Genomic DNA, 23,807 nt, shown 5'->3' with positions numbered 1-23,807 from the left:
TACAGTTTATCTCATAAAATCACTACATGTAAAGGGCTATAAGTCCTTCTGCACAAAAGTTCCTTGGAATTAGACTTATAGTTAGAAACTGAAGCCCAGAATAGACAAGCAATGTGACTAAGGTGCATCCCTTTCACACATAGTGTCAGAGCAAAAACCGAACACAAGTCTGATTCTCAGATCACAGCTCTTGCTGATGTATTAGATTTCTTCTGCCATATCTCCCCTACTTTTAACTTACCCACTTTCTCAGCTTCAAATCAATTTTGATTAACTACCTCTAATAAACATTTTTAAAGAAAAAACAATATGATAATGATCAATAATGGATTGACAGCCATCCTGTCACTAGTCTTATACTCTCGGTAATCATCTCTATGGGAAAATGACCACTTGCAGGTAAAAAATTAAAAGGTTATGCTTTGTCAGTCAAAATAGCCTGTCTCATTTTTAAACAATGCTTTAATTTCTTTAGTACATCAGTGCTGTGATCATTGTAAACACATGATCATTGAAAACAAGTCCTTTTGATTTTGCATAAGATAATACCTTCTGGAAAGTGAATAAGATGTGGAATTACTCTGAACAAACATTTTACCCCCAATATTACAACCCTGGGTGGCCCCAAGCATTTACAAATGCTGAAAAATATCTTCAGATACAACTAATTTTATTATTCTTTGTTTCCCTCTGAGCGCAACAGGAAATTCTTAAGCTGCCATTTCAATTGCAAAAACAAATTATGTGTGATCCTTTCCTCACTTCTCTCAGAGTGACTCTTTTTGTTCAAGCAAGGATCAAATAGAAATGGCATATATTAACTTCTAATTTTCTAATGATATCCAAGCCAAAGAAGGTATTATTGACCTAAGAGCCAATAATAAATGCAATAAATCTTTATTCACTATGGGTTATCGCCCAAACTTTTACTTGACTACAGTCCATTTAAGGAAGCAGCATTTTAGTTTTAAGTGTTGATCATAAAATACATAATCATTAATGAAGTAGAGATATATCTTTTATGGGAGTTTCCTTTTTACTGCCTCAGACTGCTCGTCAGTAATAAAAATTGGTTAGAATTTCGCTTTCCCATTAGGTAGAATTATTCCCTTGACTGGTGACATCAGTGTATCTGAAACAACCCATCTGCAAGGCTGACAGCCTGGCCTAAAATGCGCCAATAAAAGGAGCAGAAGCAGGAGTTGGCATTTGAGAGAAAGCTATTGTAGTCAGTCAAAAGCAGGAAAAGTCAGGCAAGACGTATCTATGCATTAGATTGCCCCATACCTGTCATACTTACAGTTATGCTATACATAAATATTTAACTCTTGAATATGTATCTTAAAATAAATAATGTGATTGAATGATTTTTTTTAGAACAAACGTTGGGCTTAACATATTCAAAATACCTTCCATTTAAATAAAAATGTTAGAAACAGAATATTATGTTGAATCAGAGCAATTTGACAATGATTTAAAGTGGGAGCATATGTTATATACTCAATTATGCTACGGTATCTCAAAAATAAATTACTAAATTAAATATTACTAAATGCTAAAAGAATTTTCTTAAATGTATCTCTCTTTTTGATCATTAAAATAAATATATTAAAACATGCAATATAAGTTCACTGAAATCACAAATTATTAAAAGTACTCTGGGATATTAGTAAATTAGTAAAGAACAAATACTGATAGCTCTATCCATGTCAACAAAAGCACTTGAACATTGTTTTCATTTTTTCAGCCCCTTGATGTTGTAGCTTACCCTACAGTACCTTTCTCATGAGTCAGATATTGATGGCTGAAGTCATGGAAAAGGCACAAAAGTGGAGCCACAAGGAACTAGCTGTGGAGACATTATGATCTTCTGCTCAGATATTTGTTCAAGAGAAAGAAATGTGTTTACAGCCACAAACTCCTTTCATCCAGTTGCAAGATCAAAGGAATTAAGATTTCTGTTTTTACCATGACTTTAGAAAGATTTGATAGGGTGTCAACATTTCGGCTCCAGCAGCTAATTCTAATTTCTTTAATGCTATCTGTAATTCTGCGTTGCTTGACAGACGATTAAGGAAATGTTAATGATGCAGGAAGACCAGCGTACGTTAACATAATTATTCCACAGAACACTGCATAGTGAATAAGTTGTCACACATTCCTCTCTATTTCTTTCTAAGAATCTTCTATTTATCTGTATTTAGTCTTGGGATGTTTGATATTCAAAATATAGAAATATCACTTGTTTCAGAAAATACATAAACTTTTCTCTGGTAAATTATGAAGAATTTGAAAAAAATAGATTTGTAAAAGAAAAGAATCTGAAAAGGAGTAGATACGTATATGTATAACTGAATCACTTTGCTGTACAACTGAAATGAACACAACATTGTAAATCAACTATACTTCAATAATTAAAAAAAAAAGAAAGTATCACACTATCCTCAAGAAAAAGGTCTTTGTTATAAATTCAGACTTTTCATGCTGAAAACAAAACAAATTCAGATGCTAATTTTCAGAAAAGTCCATGGTACTGAGACCATGCTACCAAACACACAAGCCTTACAACTCAGAACAATATGAGTGATCATATTTCAAACAGCAAGGGCTTTCTGCAACTAAAAAATATACACACACTAAATGTTAAATTCCAAGAGGACATTATTGTTTAGCATGGCCCTTTAAAATGCCTGACATATTGAGGGACACAGTAAATGAGGAGAAGGTTCTTCTAGGCATAACTGGAATGGCAGAGTATATGAAAGAAAAAAATATATATATATGTATGAATTAATAAAAATACAGACATACATAAAATGTACAAGTCTCATTAAAAGGCAGTGATAATGTTAGGAAGATATTAGCAATTTATATGATAACAATGGTGCACAGAAGTATATAAACTTTTTTCTTTTGTAGCCTCACTCATTATAATCTTGCTTGGATTGTGAAAAATCAAAGCAATGTAACTGCCCAATAATAGAAAATCAGATAAAAATATTTTTGGTACATCAATAATATGGAATAGTAAGCCATCACAAATAATGATGGAAAGCTAATCATAATATATTATTAAGTGGAAAACCAATAAATAAACAAACAAAAATAGGTTACCAAATACCATTGTCGTTTGATTCTGTTTAGATAAAGCCCATACATTTCAAAATAGAAAAAAAAAATCTGGATTATTATACACCAAGTTATTAGCATTGATGAAATTATGCTTTTGTGGGTTTTTTGAAGTTTCTGGTGGTGGTTGTTAATCAATTATTTTCCACCTTTCCCGTAGTGACCACGTACTACTTATGTAATAAAAATAAAGCACTGGGCTTCCCTGGTGGCGCAGTGGTTGAGAGTCCGCCTGCCAATGCAGGGGACACGAGTTCGTGCCCCGGTCCGAGAAGATCCCACATGCCGCGGAGCGGCTGGGCCCGTGAGCCATGGCCGCTAAGCCTGCGCGTCCAGAGCCTGTGCTCCGCAACGGGAGAGGCCACAACAGTGAAAGGCCCGTGTACCGCAAAAAATTTTTAAAAAATAAATTAATAAATAAATAAAGCACTAACTAAAGAAAATGAACCAGTTGTACCAAGTGACATCGCTATCACAAAGTTTGACCACGATTTTACTTCCTAAAATGTGTATCCCTTCAAAATCACTTTCTGGATGTCATTTACAAAGATCCAAATAATTGCTCTCTGGTGACATGAGGTCATTTTAAAGTACGTCATGCTGGAAATCACATGACATCCAGAGTCAGAATTGAGAGCTCCTCATCCTAAATGCTACTTACTAGTTAGTTCAGCTAATTAGACTTCAGGCCCTACCAGCTTCCCAGGGTTATTTGCTAAGCCCAGAAAAGAAGTTTAGAAGAACAAATCAAAGACCAAATATTTACTGTAAATAGCAATTTTACAAAACGTAAGTTCTTGACCTTATCACTATAGATCAAGCACTGTATTACCTAATATCCTTATTTACCTTATTAATATCCTTATTACCTAATATCCTTATTAAGTTATCCTATAACTTATATCCTTCTGCAGAGTCTCTGGAGGTTGCTTCTGTCATTCCTTCTAGTACAATGTATGCGCTTTGCTGTTCAGAGCTTAGGAGGCATTTTCTTCAACTCAACGGAGCTGGACCCATACTTTTCCACCAGTCCCATCAGGGAGTCCCACAGTTCTCAGAGCAGAATCCCCAAGCAGACTTCCTAGAGAACAGGTTACCATCTGAGGATTATAATGTTGAGGGAAATGGACAAAATTCAGAGCCACAGGACTTGCAGAGACTGGCTAGTCCCATAGGACTTTGAACAAACCAAGGTTACCTAACTGTTCTGAGACTCACAGTTTCCTCGAAGTGGTGAAATGGGGGTAGTAATTCTTACTTCCTAATGTTAACGAGAACGAAATGAGAATGCGTGTGCAATACCTAATATAGAAACTGACATAGTAGCCTCTCGATTTTCTTTCTCATATCCTTATTAGCCTGGTATTCTTAAGATAACCATCATTATCACACAAGGCTAATAAAATTTTACCCCACAGCAAATAGACATTTTAGTAAGGCGTCCCAGTATTATCACTAAGAAATGTAGATTTGTGGTAAGTTTATTGAAACAACAAAAATAACTCAAGGGTTCCGAGATGATTATAGCAGCATCTCTAGTCAGGCTGTACTACAGTCTCTCTCCATGAAGTAATCAGAGATGCCTTTATTCCAGCAATTTAATGTAATTAGACCATATGGCTGCTGGTGGAAGTGCAGAAGCACAGCTGAAGCAGTATTTCCTAGCATTTAGAAGTTTTATAAAGTGATGGCAGAGAGTACCTAGGTAGGCTTATCTGTGAACTAACTTTTTTGCTCTGCCCATGCATAAGCCATCAAAATCCTCAAACTGGTGATTTAGCTTCCTTTGCTCAATACTACAGTAAAGTGGGTTTTCTTAGTAAACAAAGCCTTCATTAGTCTTTTCTCCCTCTTAGGAAAGAAATGCCTTATCACATGCTCACATTCATTTATTTCACAGTGACTGCAAATGAGGATCAACAGAAATAATATTCTGACTTAAACCTTTAGTCCATGAAATATCTTTTCAAAACATCAGAGTTTGGGCTAACAGTGCACGCTGCCAGGAACAACTCATTCTGACTCTGAATAGTATCATCAACACCAACAGTAGCCAAGCAAGAAGCAGGGAAAAGTAGGTGATTTGTACCATTTCCATGTAGTGTATTTGGACATCATTTGAGTTTCCAGAACTAAATCAACAGAGCCATTCAACAGCTAAGTTCATTTTTAAACTTCATATGCTGGAGCCCTTTAACATTTCTGAGCTCAAACTTGGAACATGAGTCTTACTAACCAGAAAGGAAGGAAAATGTGGAGATAAACAAACGAGAAGACAGACAGAATCCTTGAGACCACCATATGTTTCTTATTTCATACTAGAATGTTCAGTATACCTAGCAGGATTCTGTGTGCATAATATTTATTAAATGAAATAAAAAGAAAAAGTCAAAAAATTGTAACTATATTGCAACCTCCAATAATTTATCAGAACACACTTTTCAATATATTTAACGATTCCCTGCGGCTGAGCCAAAATCAATTACCTCTGCTTTCTATTTGAACTTTTGCATGTAAAAAGGGATGTTTATAGGATAATATCCCGCTCTATTAATATGCTTTGATAAATAATCAAGTTGATGAGCTCTTCTTATGGAGAAAAGGAAACCCTCCTACACTGTTGGTGAGAATGCAAACTGGTACAGCCACTACAGAGAACAGTATGGAGATTCCTTAAAAATGAGTTGCCATATGGTCTAGCAATCCCACTTCTATGCATATATCTGGAGAACACTATAATTTGAAAAGATACATGCACCTCAATGTTCATAGAAGCACTATTCACAATAGCCAAGGCATGGAAGCAACCTAAGTATCCATCGACAGATGAATGGATAAAGAAGATGTGGTATATATACACAAAGAAATCTTAGCCATAGAAAAGAATGAAATAATGCCATTTGCAGCAACATAAATGGACCTAGAGATTATCATACTAATATGTGTAATCTAAAAACAAAAAATGATACACATGAACTTATTTACAAAACGGAAACAGACTCACAGATTTAGAGAACAAACTTACGGTTACCAAAGGGAAAAGGTGGGGGGAGGGATAAATTAGGAGTTTGGGATTAACAGATGCACACTACTATATATAAAATAGATAAGCAACAAGGACCAACTGTATAGCACAGGGAACAATATTCAATATCTTGCAATAATCTATAATGGAAAAGAATCTGAAAAAGAATGTGTGTGTGTGTATAAATATATATACATGTACATATGTATATATATTTCTCACTTTGCTGTACACCTGACACTAACACAACATTGTAAATCAACTATACTTCAATTTAAAAAAATAATAAAGGCAGTATCAGTAGCATATAGGAAGTGGGAAATCCAAACCACCTGAATCAGTTAATGACAACTCCAATGAAAAAAGACAACTGAAAACAACTCTAATAAGTATTTCAGAAAATGTAGTAAAATTGGGCTCTTTAAAAACAGTCCAAAAAATGTTTTTGAGTCATGCTCATTTTCTTCGTACATTTTTATAACCTTGGTTTTGTAGCATCATGACCTGATAGGAGAAGGATATTATATGTAACACAAGTTATAGGTAATTATGTTCATAGGGAACCCTAATCTGAAGTATCTACAACTGTATATAATGTCAAGCCATATTAAAATGAGATTTTACTAAATTGTAAGACTCTGTTTTCAATATACCATTTGACTATCTTGATTCATTAGTCTCAAAATTTTCTAACTTCTGCTTACTATCCTAGCACCACCCAGCTGAAAAATTAACTTTAAAATGTATTCAGAGGATTAGAGCTTCAGAAATGAAATATGCACTTCCATGAAATGTATCTATTTGAATGAAAAATAAATAAATGGCTTTAACTCCCTCTTCATGTTTTATTATGTTACAGTTTTATATTTTGTTGAAGTGAGGGCATTTCATGTATTTCCTGCAAAGTGTTGTTAAATAACTTCCTGAAGACAGAAATGAGAAATGAATACAAAGAATAATTTTAAATAACTAATATATTTCAAGAAATTATCCATTATAAACTAACTGAGCTTCTTCAGTTATTAAAAAAAATAATAGGACTATTTACTGAGGATTGACAAAAGGATATGAGAAAAAAAGATTGGGGGGGGGATAAAACAAAGTAGATAGAGTATCAGTGCCATTAATTCATTCATCCAATAAACATTTGAGTACTCCATATGTACTGGGCACTGTATGGCCTGCTGAGAATACTATGCCCTCCCTCACAGGGCTTTCTGAAATCATTATTATGCATACATAAAGTATAATCATTGGTATATTTAATAATTTTCAACATGCTTATCATGTTTTAACTATAAATTTCTGACTTCTGTGAATAAATATCAAAATATTAATATCTTACACTCTGTAAAAAAGTTTAAAAATAAGAACAGCTAATGTTTTTAAGGGTATTAGTGTCTCTTACATAGAACGGCATTATTCCACATTCTTGACAAATATTTTCAATTTCATCACACACAATATTTAGTTTTTATTTTAAATAAACTACTCTTCTTACAAAGAGGGGATTTTCCTCCTCCTTTATAGTCATTAAGTAATGACTGCAACTCTTATCAATAGAATAAAATGCAATGGCATGATCTTAGTAGTAGTTTCTGCTTTAAATTGTGGAAGCAGATATGAAATAAATTTTTTCTCTGACATCTACAGGTCAGTAAGTGAACCTTCTAATTATTAGCCTTTAAATGATCATTAAAATTAAAGAAATTGTCTGATCTCTAAAGCCCTATGATTTAGAATCAATAATTTAATTACTTAATTACAGAATGCTCTGGTAAACCGGAGATAAACCCACAAATCTCTAAAAGGATTTTAAAATGTATATTTGCCAGGGCTAAAGAGAGAATGTCTTAACAGCATGGCAGATGACTGTTGAAGGTCATAATCATCCAATTGGTTAGCTTATTTCAAGCTACTAGTGCAAGATTCTAACGCAAAATGAAAATTTAACCTTTTCCAAACAAGTGATAATATTAATTACAATGGCGTGCTACTAGTTTTTGCTTTTACTGAAACAATCCTGTTTAAATAATTTAATAAACTCGTAAAATACTCTGAAATAATCTCTATGCAATAAATCAGTATCTATTCAACAAAGGTTTGTTTAAATTTAAATAGTAATAAAGTAAAATGCATTTCCTATGTTGAAGTCCCTTTTTAAGGGTAGCTGAATTTTACTCTCAACATTATAGCTATAATTCAATGCTGTTGTTGGGATGAAAGGATCACACTCTTAATTATCTTAAGTCCCAGAGAAAGAGCGCATGCTTTAACAAATGTTATAATCCCTCCAGAAAAACACTTCATTCTCCCTCTAACCACTGCGAAAAACAATCCCCTGATATCGGGTGTCATCCAATGTTCTGAACATCTGAGGATGCAAGAGGAAACAGACTGAAATTGCAGAAAGAAAAATTAAATTATACATATAACTGCAAGTCAGGGACCATATTTGGAAAAAAAAAAAACCCTCTATTTTAAACTCCATTTGCCAATTTTCCAATCCAATTCCCCTTAAAAGGGAAGCTAGATAAAGTAAAATCACTCAGGTGAAAATTACGTAATGAAAGTCACTATGAATTCAATTTTCCTGTTTATATGTTTGTGAAAATAGCAGCACTGAACATCAACCTACCAACAGACAGCAACAAAACTTTGAACACCTAAGTTCCATGAGCATAGAATGGTGCCAAGTGGAAGCAGCATATTTATGTGACTGAATAGTAGTTGTTGTTGTTCAGTTCTATAACCATGGAGTATGATCACCTCTGTTAAAAATTACAGTCCAGGGATTCCCTGGTGGTGCAGTGGTTGAGAGTCCGCCTGCCGACGCAGGGGACGTGGGTTCGTGCCCCGGTCCGGGAGGATCCCACATGCCACGGAGCGGCTGGGCCTGTGGGCCGTGGCCGCTGGGCCTGCGTGTCCAGAGCCTGTGCTCCGCGACGGGAGAGGCCACAACAGTGAGAGGCCCACGTGCCACAAAAGAAAAAACAAAACACTACAGTCCATCCCCTAGCTAGTACATAGGGGAAATGTTGCTAATCCTCTTCTTCATTACTTCGTCTATAAAATAGAAATAATATCTACTTCATAGTGTTGGTAACTGGATTAAGTGAGATAAAGTACCAAGTGTCTAGCATCTAATCATCACTCGAAAGTGTTATGTCTTCTTCCCTAAGTAATATGTTGAATTGAACATATAAGACAAAAAAAAATTAAGATATTTAATAATCAGTATTTTGAATACACTAAAGCAAAAAACATCAGTTAAAAATGAAATGAATTGTGTTCAGAACCCAACAACATATTTTGCTGTACTTCAGGGGTCAGCAAACAATAGCTCAGAAGCCAAATCTCGCCCACTGCCTGTTTTTTTTATAACCTGTGAACAAAGCATGTTTTTTATATTTTTAAATGTCTGGAATAAATTCAAAGAAGAAGAATATTTCATGGCATATGAAACTCAAATTTCAATGTCCATAAATAAAGTTTTATTTCAGCTCAAACATGTTCATTCATCTACATATTGTGTACAGATGCTCTTTAAGTTACAACAGCAGAGTTGACTACTTGTAAAAGAGTCCTTACGGCCTACAGGGCCTAGACTAATTACGGTAATATCTGGTCCTTTCCATAGGAAAAATTTGCTGATTCCTGTTCTAGCAAGCAGAATATCCTATCTTCTGCCATAACCTATTTTGTTACATTTTAGCAAGACCTTTAAGAGACTCACTTTTTGATTATAGAGGATTTGTTTTAATTATCTGATAATAAACCCTGGACTTTTAACTAATCCATATCCTATGAGATGAGATGATGTCAGGACACTAAAAAAAAATGATTATTGAGGGCTTCCCTGGTGGCGCTATGGTTGAGAGTCCGCCTGCCGATGCAGGGGACACAGGTTCGTGCCCCGGTCCAGGGGGATCCCACATGCCGCAGAGCGGCTGGGCCCGTGAGCCATGGCCGCTGAGCCTGCGCGTCTGGAGCCTGTGCTCCGCAACAGGAGAGGCCGCAACAGTGAGAGGCCCGCGTACCGCAAAAAAAAAAAAAATGCTCATTGAATGGAGGTATGGATGAAAATTGGGTAGAGGACAAAGCCGGGAGAAAGACTTTTCACAACATTCTTGTACAGTCATTGATTATTAATATATGTAAATATGTTACCTATTCAAAGTATATGCTTATTTTTTAAGAGAGGAGATGATCAAACCCTTTAAGCACAATGTTTTCCTCTGTCAAATTAAGAAAAAATTGTGTATAGTTTTTATAAAAGGAAGAAATATAACATTTATAATTTTAAAAATCAAGATTTAAAAGGCTTAAATAACTAACTCACTTACACTGAGTTAAAATCTACCTAACGTATTCTATTAAAAAAATATAGTTTCTAAGGTGCACTTTTTAATCTAATTAGAATTTCTTAATTACCTTCTATGAATTGAACCAAATATGCATTACCCTTCCAAAGACATAGCCACAAAGTGATATTGTCTTTTCAAGACAAGGAAAAGGAGCAACTTCCATTTGATTTTGTATATAAAACTTCATAACATCTGATTTATGTATGTAAAACTTCAGAGATCATTGATTTGGAGTAAACATGTAGGCATTTTCATAGAACTCTGCCTAACATATAGAATACTGGATACAGGAGTCAGAGGTCTAACATAAGTCTGGAATATCGGGAAGTGGTTGGAGGAGACTAAATTCCAGGCAACTTTCTAGGGTTCTCCCTTCTTCTTACATAATCTTCCTTCTGAGTTATCAACCTGCTCAGCCTCAAAGAAATGGGAATTAGGAACAAATAACTTAGTTGAGAAAGAATCATGAACATGTCCATGGAACTTAGAAGTTGGGAGGTATTTTCAAGTCTGTTATTTCATTCCCTCAACCATTCAACGAAAATACATAAATTTATTGAGTGCCTACGATGGGTAAGGCACCCAGCTTGAGAGTGGAGAGAAAACAATGAACAAGAGAGACATGGTCCTCCTCCTGAAGACAATGAACAAGAGGTTCTGTTAAAGGATGATGGATACTGGGCTTCCCTGGTGGCGCAGTGGTTGAGAGTCCGCCTGCCGATGCAGGGGACACGGGTTCGTGCCCTGGTCCGGGAAGATCCCACATGCCGCAGAGCGGCTGGGCCCGTGAGCCATGGCCGTTGGACCGGCGCGTCCGGAGCCTGTGCTCCGCAACGGGAGAGGCCACAACAGTGAGAGGCCCGCGTACCGCAAAAAAAAAAAAAAGAAAGAAAAGAAAAAGGATGATGGATACTGAAGATGCTGGCATATGTGTTATAAGAGGAGAGTTAAGGAAACATATAGAAGGAGGATTTAACCTGGTCCAGAGTTCAGAATGCTCACTTAGGCATCAGATCTACCAGAACTGGAACGATGCAGAGAAGATAAGCATGGTCCCTGTGCAAAGATGACAGAGTTCCACAAAGCCGAGAAAATAACCAAGGAATAGAGATCTGAAGGGTCAGAAAGAAAAAAGCTGGTAGAACACCAAGGAACAAAGTGAAAACAGAAATAAATACTGTGAGATATTTTGTATTGTTATAAATTGATAATATAACTATTTGGCTAACATGTAAGCAAACCATTCATTTAAAATATAGTGAAAGTGGTCTTGAAAGCTATTGACTTACAATTCTTCAAGGGAATTCACTAGAGTTAAGCTTCATGCATAAGAAATTTGGTTCATGATTTAATTTGTAACTTCCAAACAATTATATTTGATATGTAGATAATTATCCCATCTGTCTCTCAGCAATATCTTAGAGAATTAACATTTTAACATACTGCAATTGTGAGGATTCTGAAATCAGAAGACTAAAGTTTAATCTCAGCAAAATGTCTTGTGTACATCTCACGAGGGATTATCAATCAGAAGTTTCTTCTGGTATAACCACAGAAAGATAAATTTTGTCAGATTGAATAGCAATTAAAACATCACACTACCGTCTTAATACTCTCAGAGGTAAATCTGTGAAAGTAAGAATATAATGAAAAAGAAAATATTGCGAGACAAAAGGAGTCCAGACAAAAACGAAACTTAATTTTTAAAAACTGTAAAGTACATTTAACTTACTTTTTTTAATCTTTTTTTTTTTGCGGTACGCGGGCCTCTCACTGTTGTGGCTTCCCCCGCTGCGGAGCACAGGCTCCGGACGCGCAGGCCCAGCGGCCATGGCCCACGGGCCCAGACGCTCCATGGCATGTGAGATCCTCCCGGACCGGGGCACGAACCCGTGTCCCCTGCATCGGCAGGCAGACTCTCAACCACTCTGCCATCAGGGAAGCCCTGTTTTTTTACTCTTTAAGGAACCATTCCATGTTGGAAAAATGGACATCTCCAAGACTTCGTATAAAGTGAAAAAAAGAAATGTACAAAATATAATCACTAGCATTTGTATAAAGATGAAAAAAAGAAATATGTATATATATATATCCTTCCAAATTTGTAGAATGTTTCTTGAACCATATACCAGAAACAAAGGACCAGCTAAACTGCTTGTCTTTGGAAATGCAAACTGGGAGGGGGTGGGGGGGAGGAGGGAGAATTTTCATTCTATTTCTTCTATTCCTGTTTGCACAGTTTTAAAATGTTAAACCATGTGAATGTATTACATATTAAAAATTATTTTTGAAAAATTATATAAATTTTTATAATTATATATAATATATATTATTTAATTATAACATATAATATATTATACAACTTTAATTATGTAAAAATATTTATACATATATATTTCAAGTTCTAATAACCCTCTTCCCAAACTAACAGAAGTGTTTTAATTATAAATGGGGTTACAATTATAAACGTAAAAGGGCATCTTGGGGAATTTTCGATTTAGAATTTTAGATTTCCAAATTTATTTGGAAATAAATTTGCCTAATACATCTCTAGTCTGGAAGTGAACTGCTGGATGTCAGAAACTCTCTGATGGTTTGAACACTTTCTTTGATATGATTCCATATTCTCACTGAGTAGTCTTTTCTTCCTAATTTGTTTTCAGACATAAAATTCACTGGAAAAAGAATGCCCTAAGCAGTGTTAAAGCACATCAGCAGGCCTGGCACTTTTATGTCTCATTATACATGATCAAATTTGTTTTGTAATACAAATAATGTCTCCTGTGAGATTAAACAGTGAAATTTTTCTCAGGATGTGAGCAGTTGAGGAAAAAACTTTGGAATAAAAACTGACCACAAAATAAGAAGAGTGGGTTTAACTCTGAAATTTATGAAATGTTTTCCTGGACAAGAGGAAGAGAAAAAAATCAATCCTCATTTCATTCTTAGCAAAAGATTAAAAAAAAAAAAAGCCCAGTGGACTTCTCAAAGAAGCCTAGCAGACTTGGAAAACATGATTTGGTTCAAATATATTTCTGTTTTCTCCAAACATGCCAAAAGTTACTAGCAGGAATTACAATTCCTGTGAATTATGAGATATTTCCCACAACCCTAATCCCAAAAACAACCATTAAAAAAAATTGTCTAGGTTTGTATTTTTACTTTCACCAGAGGTTTTTGGAAAGCAAAAAAGAAGGCTTTGGGAGACAAGCAGGGTATAATGATGCAGTGACTGTAATATTAAAAAGAAAGCAAGGGAAGAATAAAGCCACCTCCATGTGTTAGCTCTGATCTTCACCAGGACCATGAAAGGAACCACCTGGACTGAGGGGAAGAGGGACAGAAAAATGGTACCAGAGTATAAGCAGAGCCATGACCTTGGGGAAACAGTCTGACTGGGAAGCTGCTAATATCATGAGGGACCAAAGAGAAACCTGGGAGCAAGACTGCACTCCACTTGGCTTTTTTCTTTTAGTGATTGTATTGTGATATAATTCTCGTAGCACAAAATTTACCTATTTAAAGTATACAATTCAGTGGTTTCTAGTATATTAGCAGAGTTGTGCAACCATCACCAAACCTAATTTTAGAATATTTTCAGCCCCCCAAAGAAACCCTATACCCATCCACCATGAGCAACGTCTCTACATCCCACTCCCAACCCACCCCAGACCCTGGCAAAGACTAATCTATCGATACTTTGTGTTTTTATAGATTTGCCTATTCTGAATATTTCATATGAATGGGCCACACAATATGCAATCTTTTGTGACTGGCTCCTTTCATTTAGCATAATATTTTCAAGGTTCATCCATGTTGTACCTTGTACAAGTACTTAATACCTTCATATTGCTGAACAGTATTCTTTGCGTAGATATATCACATTGCACTTACCCATTCATCTATTAATGGGCACATAGCTTGTTTCTATTTGGGGGCTATTATGAATAAAGCTACTATAAACACCCACGTACAAGTTTTTGCATGAACGCATGTTCCCATTTCACTTGAGTGTACACCTAGGATTCCTGGGTCATATGGTAAATCTGTGTTTCACCTTTTCAGAAATTGCCAGACTGCTTTCCAACGCAGCTGCACCAGTTTACACGCCCACCAGCAATATATGAGGGCACTGATGTAGGTGGAAAGGAGGTTCTCACTGTGGTTTTGATTTCCATGCCCATGATGGCTGTAATGCTATCTTTTCTTATGCTTCTTGGCCAATTTGTATACATTCTTTGCAGAAATGCCTATTCAGATCCTTTGCCCATTTTTAAAAACTGTGTTATTTGTCTTTTGATTATTGAGTTGTAAAAGTTGTGCATATATTGTAGATTATAAATATCTAGAATATCTGATACATGTTTTGGGAATATTTTCTTCTATTCCATGGATTATCTTTTCACTTTATTGATGATGACCTTTGAAACACACAATTTTTTAATTTTGGTAAGGTAAATTTATTTTTTTTTCTTTTGTCGCTTGTACTCCTGATATCATACCATGTGTCGTTATTATAGAGGAAACTATATATCTTCTGAGAGGGGAGCCTAATGAGCTACTTGCCATCTCTGGGCCATATGGGTCTTCCAGTGATAGCAGCCAACAATGTGACATTTATATTATCAACAGATGGACATCTTCCCATAACTCTGAGTGTTTTCCAAGTCACCTCTGCTTGTACCCTGTGGCCACAGTTCAGAACATTCATCAGTCTCTGAAATAGAACATTGGTGATAATTCCTAAGGGTAATGACATAGTACAGAAGGAAAACTCTACACATCAGGGTCAAGTGAGTGATGAAATCTCCCATTCGTAACAAAGCTGGTTATTACTATGTTGAAACAGAAGAAAAACAAACAAATCTGAACACACAGACAGAGTTCACAAGAAACGGAACAAGTAAAATGGAGAAAAAAATCTTAAACTTTATCAAAGAAAACTGTACTGAAGTAAAGGAAACTCAAATCTACGGCAACTTACGGCACACTGTGCACCACGAAAATATTGATAGTAAAGCTAAGATATTCTGGTAAAGTTACTAAACTTCATAGAAAAAGAGTTGTATATATACTCCCTAAGTACAAGAAGGGGGAGATAGGTGTATTAAACTGTTCTGAGATTTCTTCCAGAAAATAATCTCTGAAAGCACAGCAGTATCACCAGTATTAAGCATCAAAGAATAACAAAGTATATATCCATGCACTTTGGCCTTCCAGGAGAAGGACAACATGCCTTCTCAAGCATGCAAGAAGCTAAAGAAAACAATACTCGTTGGACTGTCTTGGGAAGAGAATAGTAATATTTAATGAAATCTTTGCATTTAAGAGATGAATCAAAATAAAAATTCAGGATGGGAGATGCTGTAAGTACTACTGATAAGATAATTGTACCCCTAAATAAAGTAGTAAGCTTAAACAATTATTAAAATCATGATGGTAGAATGGAACGTGAATATTAGAAACCTTGACATTGCAAAAAAAATTGTTTTGAAGAAACAAAATAAGGAGGTGAAAGTGCAAAGCAGTGCAATGATATTTATTTCCTCATCTTTCATTGGACAGACAACAGATGTCCAAACTTGAAACACAATGTTATTACATTTTAGAAGACATTTAAAATCTAATGCCTCTTCTTGTAAAGAAAGGTTTGCTTCAAGTTCAGCAATACCTTCAATTTCACTTAAATTTCTTCGTATTTATAAATTCTCAATAATTCCGATTTCAGAAAAAAATAACTTAGTATCTTTCATTTTAAAATGTTTTATAGATAGCATGATTTCACTTCAGTAAAATTTTCTCTCTCGTCCTTTCCCCATCCATCCATCCATCCATCCATCTTTCTACCTATAGCTACATCTATATCTGTATATAGAAATGTCTAAAATTATCATATGATAATGTTATTTCTGAGTGGTTGAGTGAGTTTCCTTATTTCCATTTCTCTGTATTATCTTTATATCTTAAATAAACATGTATAATTTATACAAAAACAATACAGCTATTTTTTAAAACATTATTATTAAAAATTTGTAATTTCATAATGTAACATATTAAAAGTAAACTCCAGTCTGGTAGAGCCCAAGGAAAAGTATTTTAAGGCAGCACTTCTTAAATTTTAAAACAGATACAAATCAACTAGGAATCTCATAAAATGCAGGTTCTAATTCAGTAGGTCTGGACTGGGTCCAAATTTTCAGCATTTCTAGTAAAGACCCAAGGCCATCCACTGAGCAATAGATTTAAAGGAATTTCATGGAGTTGCTCATTAAATAAGCAGAACTTTTATATGCCATGAAAATGAGTATATGAGGGGAATTAGAGAAAACAATAGTAACTAATAAATAAAAATACTAAAAACCTATTCTTGGCATTGAACTTCTACAGTAAGTCACTTAAGGAAGATCTGTTTTCATAGTTTTTTTAAAATATTATTTTACCCAATCAAATGAGCAGAAGATCTAAATAGACATTTCTCCAAAGAAGACATACAGATGGCTAAAAAGGACATAAAAAGATGCTCAACATCACTAATTGTTAATGAAATGCAAATCAAAACTGCAGTGAGGTACCACCTCACACGGGTCAGAATAGCCATCATCAAAAAATCTACAAACAATAAATGCTGGAGAGGGTGTGGAGAAAGGGAACCCTTTTGCACTGTTGGTGGGAATGTAAATTGGTACAGCCACTATGGAGAACAGTATGGAGGTTCCTTAAAAACCTAGAAATAGAACTACCATATGATCCAGCAATTCCACTCCTGGGCATATACCCAGAGAAAACCATAATTCTAAAGGATACATGCACCCCAATGTTCATTGCGGCACTATTTACAATAGCCAGGTCATGGAAGCAACCTAAATGTCCATCAACAGATGAATGAATAAAGAAGATGTGGTACATATATACAATGGAATATTACCCATAAAAAAGAACAAAATAATGCCATTTGCAGCAACATGGATGGACCTGGAGATTGTCATGCTGAGTGAAGTCGGACACAGAAAGACAAATATCATATGATATCGCTGCTATGTGGAACCTACAAAAGGGGACAAATGAACTTATCTACAAAACAGAAACAGAGTTACGGATGTAGAAGGCAAGCTTGTGGTTGCCAGGGGGTGGGTGAGGGGAGGGATAAATTGTTACTACTATATATAGAATAGATGACTAATTTGTAATTTTGAAAGTTCATTTTCTTCCATTTTTCTCAATTGTGACTCCATTTTTTTACACATGAACTCTAGGTGAAATACTATATGGGAAAATTCATTGGAGAAAAGAAACAATTATTCTGCAGGAAATAGGCCCCATGCCAGAGAGTGAGAACTGTCTAAGGAGTAAAACCTATAAAAATTATACACAATTTTATTATGTGACTTGAAGCATCATGTCACAAACCCCAAATATTCTATCTATAATTTGAAATAAATCCTTCTAAATCTCTGGCAATATACAAAAATCCTAGACCTATGTTTCCCAAATAGCCTCCAAATCTGTTAGGGAATTTGTTTAAAATGGACATTCAGGGGCTGGGGCACCAGGCGCCAAATATGGGCTTTCAACAAGTGATGCATACTAAAAACTGAGAACATGAACATGTAAGTCTGCTACTTAGATTCATTCGAGTATTTATTTTTTATTGCTAGCTGAAAGCAGAGTTTAATTGGATAAGGCCTGGGTATTCTGGTAGAGGTTAAGCTAAACAGCAAGTTATAAAAGTCATCATAGGGCTTCCCTGGTGGCGCAGTGGTTGAGAGTCCGCCTGCCGATGCAGGGGACACGGGTTCGTGCCCCGGTCCGGGAAGATCCCACATGCCGCGGAGCTGCTGGGCCCGTGAGCCATGGCCGCTGAGCCTGCGCGTCCGGAGCCTGTGCTCCGCAACGGGAGAGGCCACAACAGTGAGAAGCCCACGTACCGCAAAAAAAAAAAAAATAGTCATCATAAACCTTTGCAAGAAGGAAGAAGTTCAGTAGGAAACCTCGTAGGCCCTGACACCTGAATATTTTTAGCAGAAAGCAGATGAGCCAGAAAGAGGACAGAGTGGCAAAGAAATATAGATGAGAAGGCCCCAAAGGCAGACCTCATGTTCTCACAGACGTTCTAAGACTAGCCTGGTTCTTTCTTTAGTCAAACAAACTAGAGCTAGAAATGGTCTTCCGTTCCGTCCCACTGGTTTACAAATGAAGAGACTGAGAACCCACAAAGTTAAATGGTTGTGCTAATCTAGTGTCATAAAGATGTAAACAAAACCCAGGTCTCCATTTCCTTTTAGCTATACCTCTAAGATATACCACTTGATTTCTCAGAAGTCTATTTTCTCAATAGAGACAGAAGAAAATATATTTATAAGTATATCCTTTAAAATCAGTTAATGCCTCTAGTGTATATTCTCTATCTGTTCAAAATCTTTCTTAGGAGTATAGGACTATATATATATTATAATATATTATACTGTCATATAATATATGTTTATATATGTTATATATATATTATGACATATATATACTATCATATAACATACATGTTATTTTATAATTATATAATAGAACATATTATATATATGTATGTTATTTCTAAATACATGGTTCCGAAAATAACAGAGATAACAAAAGAATGGTGATAGGATAGGCATAATAATAATAATATTCTTGCTGCCGCTATGTGAATTTCAGTATCCCTCTCTGTTCCTTAATTCTCTTCCTTGAAAACCATAACTTTATAACTCTAAGCACTAAGCAAAATAATCACAACCCCAATTATGAAATATACTCCAACCATACGTTTCTTCCTATAAGCTCCACATCAGGATGATTTTTTTACTGAACTTTTAATACATTTTAGCCTATCACTGGATAGTTATAAAAAAAATTTGATACCTTACATTTTTTGAGTATTCAATAGAAATCAACAGCTTGTCTCAAATTCAATCCCACTCCCATATGCTTATTATCATCTTAAAGGGGAATAAAAGCATTGCTCAAATAGACTAAATTTCAAAATGTATGTACTTTCTCAGCAGGAGTGAGAGAAAAAAAATTTTAACTCAAAGATTCTGGCAAAATCATTTGGAAAATCAAACATTTGGATTGTCTAGATTCCTCTTAAGTGTTTTGCTTCCAGTACCATGTGTAAGAAAAAACACAAAATGAAGATTGGTTATTTTAAACATCACACATTTTGTGATCACTCTGTCAGAAAAATGTGGATTTTTATATTACATATAATTTCTGTTAGATATACTATTATACTAAAAGATTCAAAATCAAGGAAATAACTTCAGCCTTGTAGTCTTTCGACATCTCACTTATGTTAACATATAGGACCTCATTTAGGATTTTGAATGTAGACCACATTTATATTTTATCCAAGTACACAGGCTTAAAAACAAACACAAGATCACGTGTACAGGTTCTAAAATAAATCAGCCAGCAGACACCAGATCTGCTCTGTTTCTCACTTCTATCCCCTTTCCCCTTAGATATCATGGAAACCTCTGTTTGCTTCAGGTAGATACTTCTATTCTCAGAACCAGAGGCTTGGGGACAGTAAAAGGAAAAACAACCAAAACCAAAACCAAAAAACATGCTAGGAAGAAGAGGGATTATTGAGAGTAAATTCAAGTTGACCTCATGGGACAACTATGTTCCTAATGAAATTTTTTTTTCCTACATACAAGTAACTGTTCACATTCACATATTCATCATTCGTGAGTTCAGATACTTGCAGAAGTTATGCCAGACCATGCTCTCTCAGTTCAAGGTGTGTGTTTTTACAGCACTGCCCCTTGGGGCGGGAGTCACTGAAAAAAGTGGGTGGGCTCATCAGGGCCTCCAGGAGACATGTCGAGCTTAGAAGTTCCCTGTTCTTACCTCTTCCAGGACTGAACACTTATTGATGGGGATGTACTCATGCTTAAACACCCTCTGAGATCATTCCATTTATTTTAAATCCATAACTTCTGTTGAATTATTTTCACCAGATTGTAACACAAAAGCACTGAGCAATAAGGGCTGTTTTTGTTTGGATTTGAGGGACAGAACAGATGTTCAATTGTTTGCATAAACAGTGGAACTAGAGGGAACAGGAGAGCTGGTACATGACAGGTACACGTGGGGCTTTGGAGATATTGAAGATGGGAGAACAATTTTAAAAGGAGAGGGATTCTGAAGTGCAGAGAGAGAATTACAGAAATGAACTCTGACTACTTTGCTATTTCAGTTAGATCGTGGTTACTGCAGTATTTTGTAAGCTAAGGACATGAAAGTTAGAATCATGTAAAATTAAAATGCAGGCGTTCTTTAAAAGGTACTTTCTTCTATGCCCCAGAGAGATATATTCTAAATCATCCATGAAAGATGAACACCAGCACTGGAAGTCAGACTTAGTGTTAGGGAACCCAATTCCTTCATAAGGATGAAGTCCATTCCTAAATACGAGATAATTCTTCCTCTATGTGTTTTCCTGCAAGTTTTTACTCTCTTAGTGTTGCCCTGAATCATGACCAAAAAAAACAGTTTCCTGGGCTTCTCTGGTGGTGCAATGGTTGAGAGTCTGCCTGCCGATGCAGGGGACACGGGTTCGTGCCCTGGTCCGGGAAGATCCCACATGCCGCGGAGCGGCTGGGCCTGTGAGCCATGGCCGCTGAGCCTGCGCGTCCGGAGCCTGTTGCTCCACAATGGGAGAGGCCACAACAGTGAGAGGCCCGAGCACCGCAAAAAAAAAAAACCAAAACAAAATCAGAAATAAGTTTCCTTCTTCAATTACATTCATTTAAAGAACATCCACTGTAAGCTACATTTAGTGCTAGGTAAAAAGGCTACCACATCAAGTTAAATAAACATGGTGGTCACTTCCCTGAGAAGCTTAAATATCTCCAGGCATCTGAACATAGATAGATCTCATACACACTCTCCACCCTTGCATTTTAATTCAGAGAGTGTCACCCTTCTACCTGCCCTGGTTGGTATCCTTTGTGAATTGGTACACCTATAACTAACCACAACATGTGAGACGAATTTTGAGGAGTCCATAATGCAGTAGGAATCCAGGCACTAGTACTAGATTAAAAGTCATGTGATTTGGGATTCAGAAGTATTTATAAACACGATGAACCTCAAACTCTTGCCAATTCTTCTGTTCTTCCTATCCTTGTCTATCAAGTCACCACAGTACTTGCCTACCCAATTCCAACCCCACCCTAGAATCAGAATAAAATAGGTTAAAAAAAAAAAAGAGAAAGCAAGATAGATATTTTTATGCCAATGAGAAACAAAGATACCATACACTAATTCTAAAACAACACTCCCCAATTCTCTCCACAGCTGTGCCCACCCCTACATTATATTTGTTCCTAAAAACAGGAATTACTGACTGTTCTATCATTAAAATCATGAGTTTTTTCACTTTCTGGATGTCTCTGTATTAGTTCATAAATACTTCATAGTACTGTTTTAGAAAGACAAATAAAGATGACATAAAAAATTTTTCTACAAAATTTTAACAGTATTTGCATCATAATTTTGATTATGAATTAACCAAAACATAGCAAATATCACCCTACACCATTTCTTAAGGAATATAATGATCTCGGTGTACATTCCCACCAAACTTTATCACCTGTAGCAGGCAGCTTGGTGTTAATTAACAGTCATGACGTAATTTTTCATGGTCCCTGTGGATATTCTCCTCTTACAAAGTTTATGATTCAACATTATCTCTGTGTAGAAAAAAAAAATGGTAGGCTGATAAGAAAAATGACAATCTGACCCAGTATGTACAGGGAATGTATTAATTAAAAGCAAAGTAATTCCATTCTGCTTAGCAGAGCCCCACCTAATCACATCAAAGTGATGAGAAATACACAAAAAGAAAAAAAAACTTTTTAAAAATTATAAAATCACTCAAAAGTGAGGAGTGGGTAAAAAAAAGTTCTTATTTGTGAACAAGAGCAGGTAATTTACTTAAGAAAATCAGTTTTCTGGTTATCTACCTTCTTTTAAATGAAAACATACATCATTCACTATTTTAAAGCACATCTTTTGTTCCCTAGGAAATCAAACTTCTTTATCAAAGAATACGTTTCAGGACTGGTTCAAGATGGTGGAGTAGAAGGACAAGCTCTCACTCCCTCTTTAGAGAACACCAGAATCACAACTAACTGCTGAACAATCATCAATAGGAAGACACTGGAATTCACCAGAAAAGATACCCCACATGCAAAGACAAAGGAGAAGCTGCAATGAGATGGTAGGAGGGGCACAATCACAATAAAATCAAATCCCATAACTGCTGGGTGCGTGACACACAAACTGGAGAAGTTCACCCACTGGAGTGAAGGTTCTGAGCCCCAGGTCAGGCTTCTCAACCTGGGGGTTTGGCAACGGGAGGAGGAATTCCTAGAGAATCAGACTATGAAGGCTAGCAGGATTTGATTGCAGGACTTCGACAGGACTGAAGGAAACAGAGACTCCATTCTTGGAGGGCACTCACAAAGTAGTGTGCACATTGGGACCCAGAGGAAGGAGCAATGACCCCACAGGAGACTGAACCAGACCTACCTGCTAGTGTTAGAGGGTTTCCAGCAGAGGTGGGGGGCAGCGGTGCCTCACCGTGAGAACAAGGACACTGGCAGCAGAAGTTCTGAGAAGTACTCCTTGGCGTCAGCCCTCCCAGAGGCCACCATTAGCCCCACCAAAGAGCCCAGGTAGGCTCCTGTGTTGGGTCACCTCAAGCCAAACAATCAAAAGGGAGGGAACCCAGCCCCACCCATCAGTAGACAAGTGTATTAAAGTTTTGCTGAGCTCTGCCCACCAGATCAAAAGCCAGCCCTACACACCACCAGTCCTTCCCATCAGGAAACTTCCACAAGCCTCTTAGATAGCCTCATCCACCAGGGGGCAGACAGCAGAAGCAAGAAGAACTACAATCCTGCAGCCTGTGGAACAAAAACCACATTCACAGAAAGACAGACAAGATGAAAAGGCAGAGGGCTATGTACCAGATGAAGGAACAAGATAAAACCCAAGAAAAAAAACTAAATGAAATGGAGATAGGCAACTTCCAGAAAAAGAATTCAGAATTATGATAGTGAAGATGATCCAGGACGTTGGAAAAAGAATGGAGGCAAAGATCAAGAAGATGCAAGAAATATTTAACAAAGATCCAGAAGATTTAAAGAACAAACAGAGATAAACAATACAATAACTGAAATGAAAATTACACTAGAAGGAATCAATAGCAGAATAACTGAGGCAGAAGAACGCATAAGTGATCTGGA

At 36.1% G+C, this 23,807-nt stretch overlaps 1 protein-coding gene and 1 non-coding gene across 2 annotated transcripts in view; one reads left to right on the top strand and one right to left on the bottom strand.

Annotated features, from left to right (window-relative positions):
* The window catches only part of KCNT2 (potassium sodium-activated channel subfamily T member 2), a 281,133-nt gene extending 279,130 nt beyond the window's left edge, over nucleotides 1-2,003 (bottom strand). The window contains exon 1 of the mRNA XM_027122465.1: nucleotides 1,969-2,003. Within this exon, the coding sequence (XP_026978266.1) occupies nucleotides 1,969-2,003 (35 nt within the window). The remainder of the gene's footprint in view (nucleotides 1-1,968) is intronic.
* A 9,515-nt stretch (nucleotides 2,004-11,518) lies between these two features.
* Nucleotides 11,519-11,623, top strand: LOC113628690 (U6 spliceosomal RNA). Its single transcript, XR_003436184.1, has one exon. It is a non-coding gene; the product is annotated as a U6 spliceosomal RNA (small nuclear RNA).
* The last annotated feature ends 12,184 nt before the right edge of the window (nucleotides 11,624-23,807 follow it).

This window comes from Aethalodelphis obliquidens, unplaced genomic scaffold (genome assembly GCF_003676395.1).
Source record: "Aethalodelphis obliquidens isolate GAN/ISIS:26980383/991018 unplaced genomic scaffold, ASM367639v1 scaffold24, whole genome shotgun sequence".
In the NCBI taxonomy this organism is placed as follows: domain Eukaryota; kingdom Metazoa; phylum Chordata; class Mammalia; order Artiodactyla; family Delphinidae; genus Aethalodelphis; species Aethalodelphis obliquidens.
This window is presented reverse-complemented; position numbering and strand designations above follow the sequence as displayed.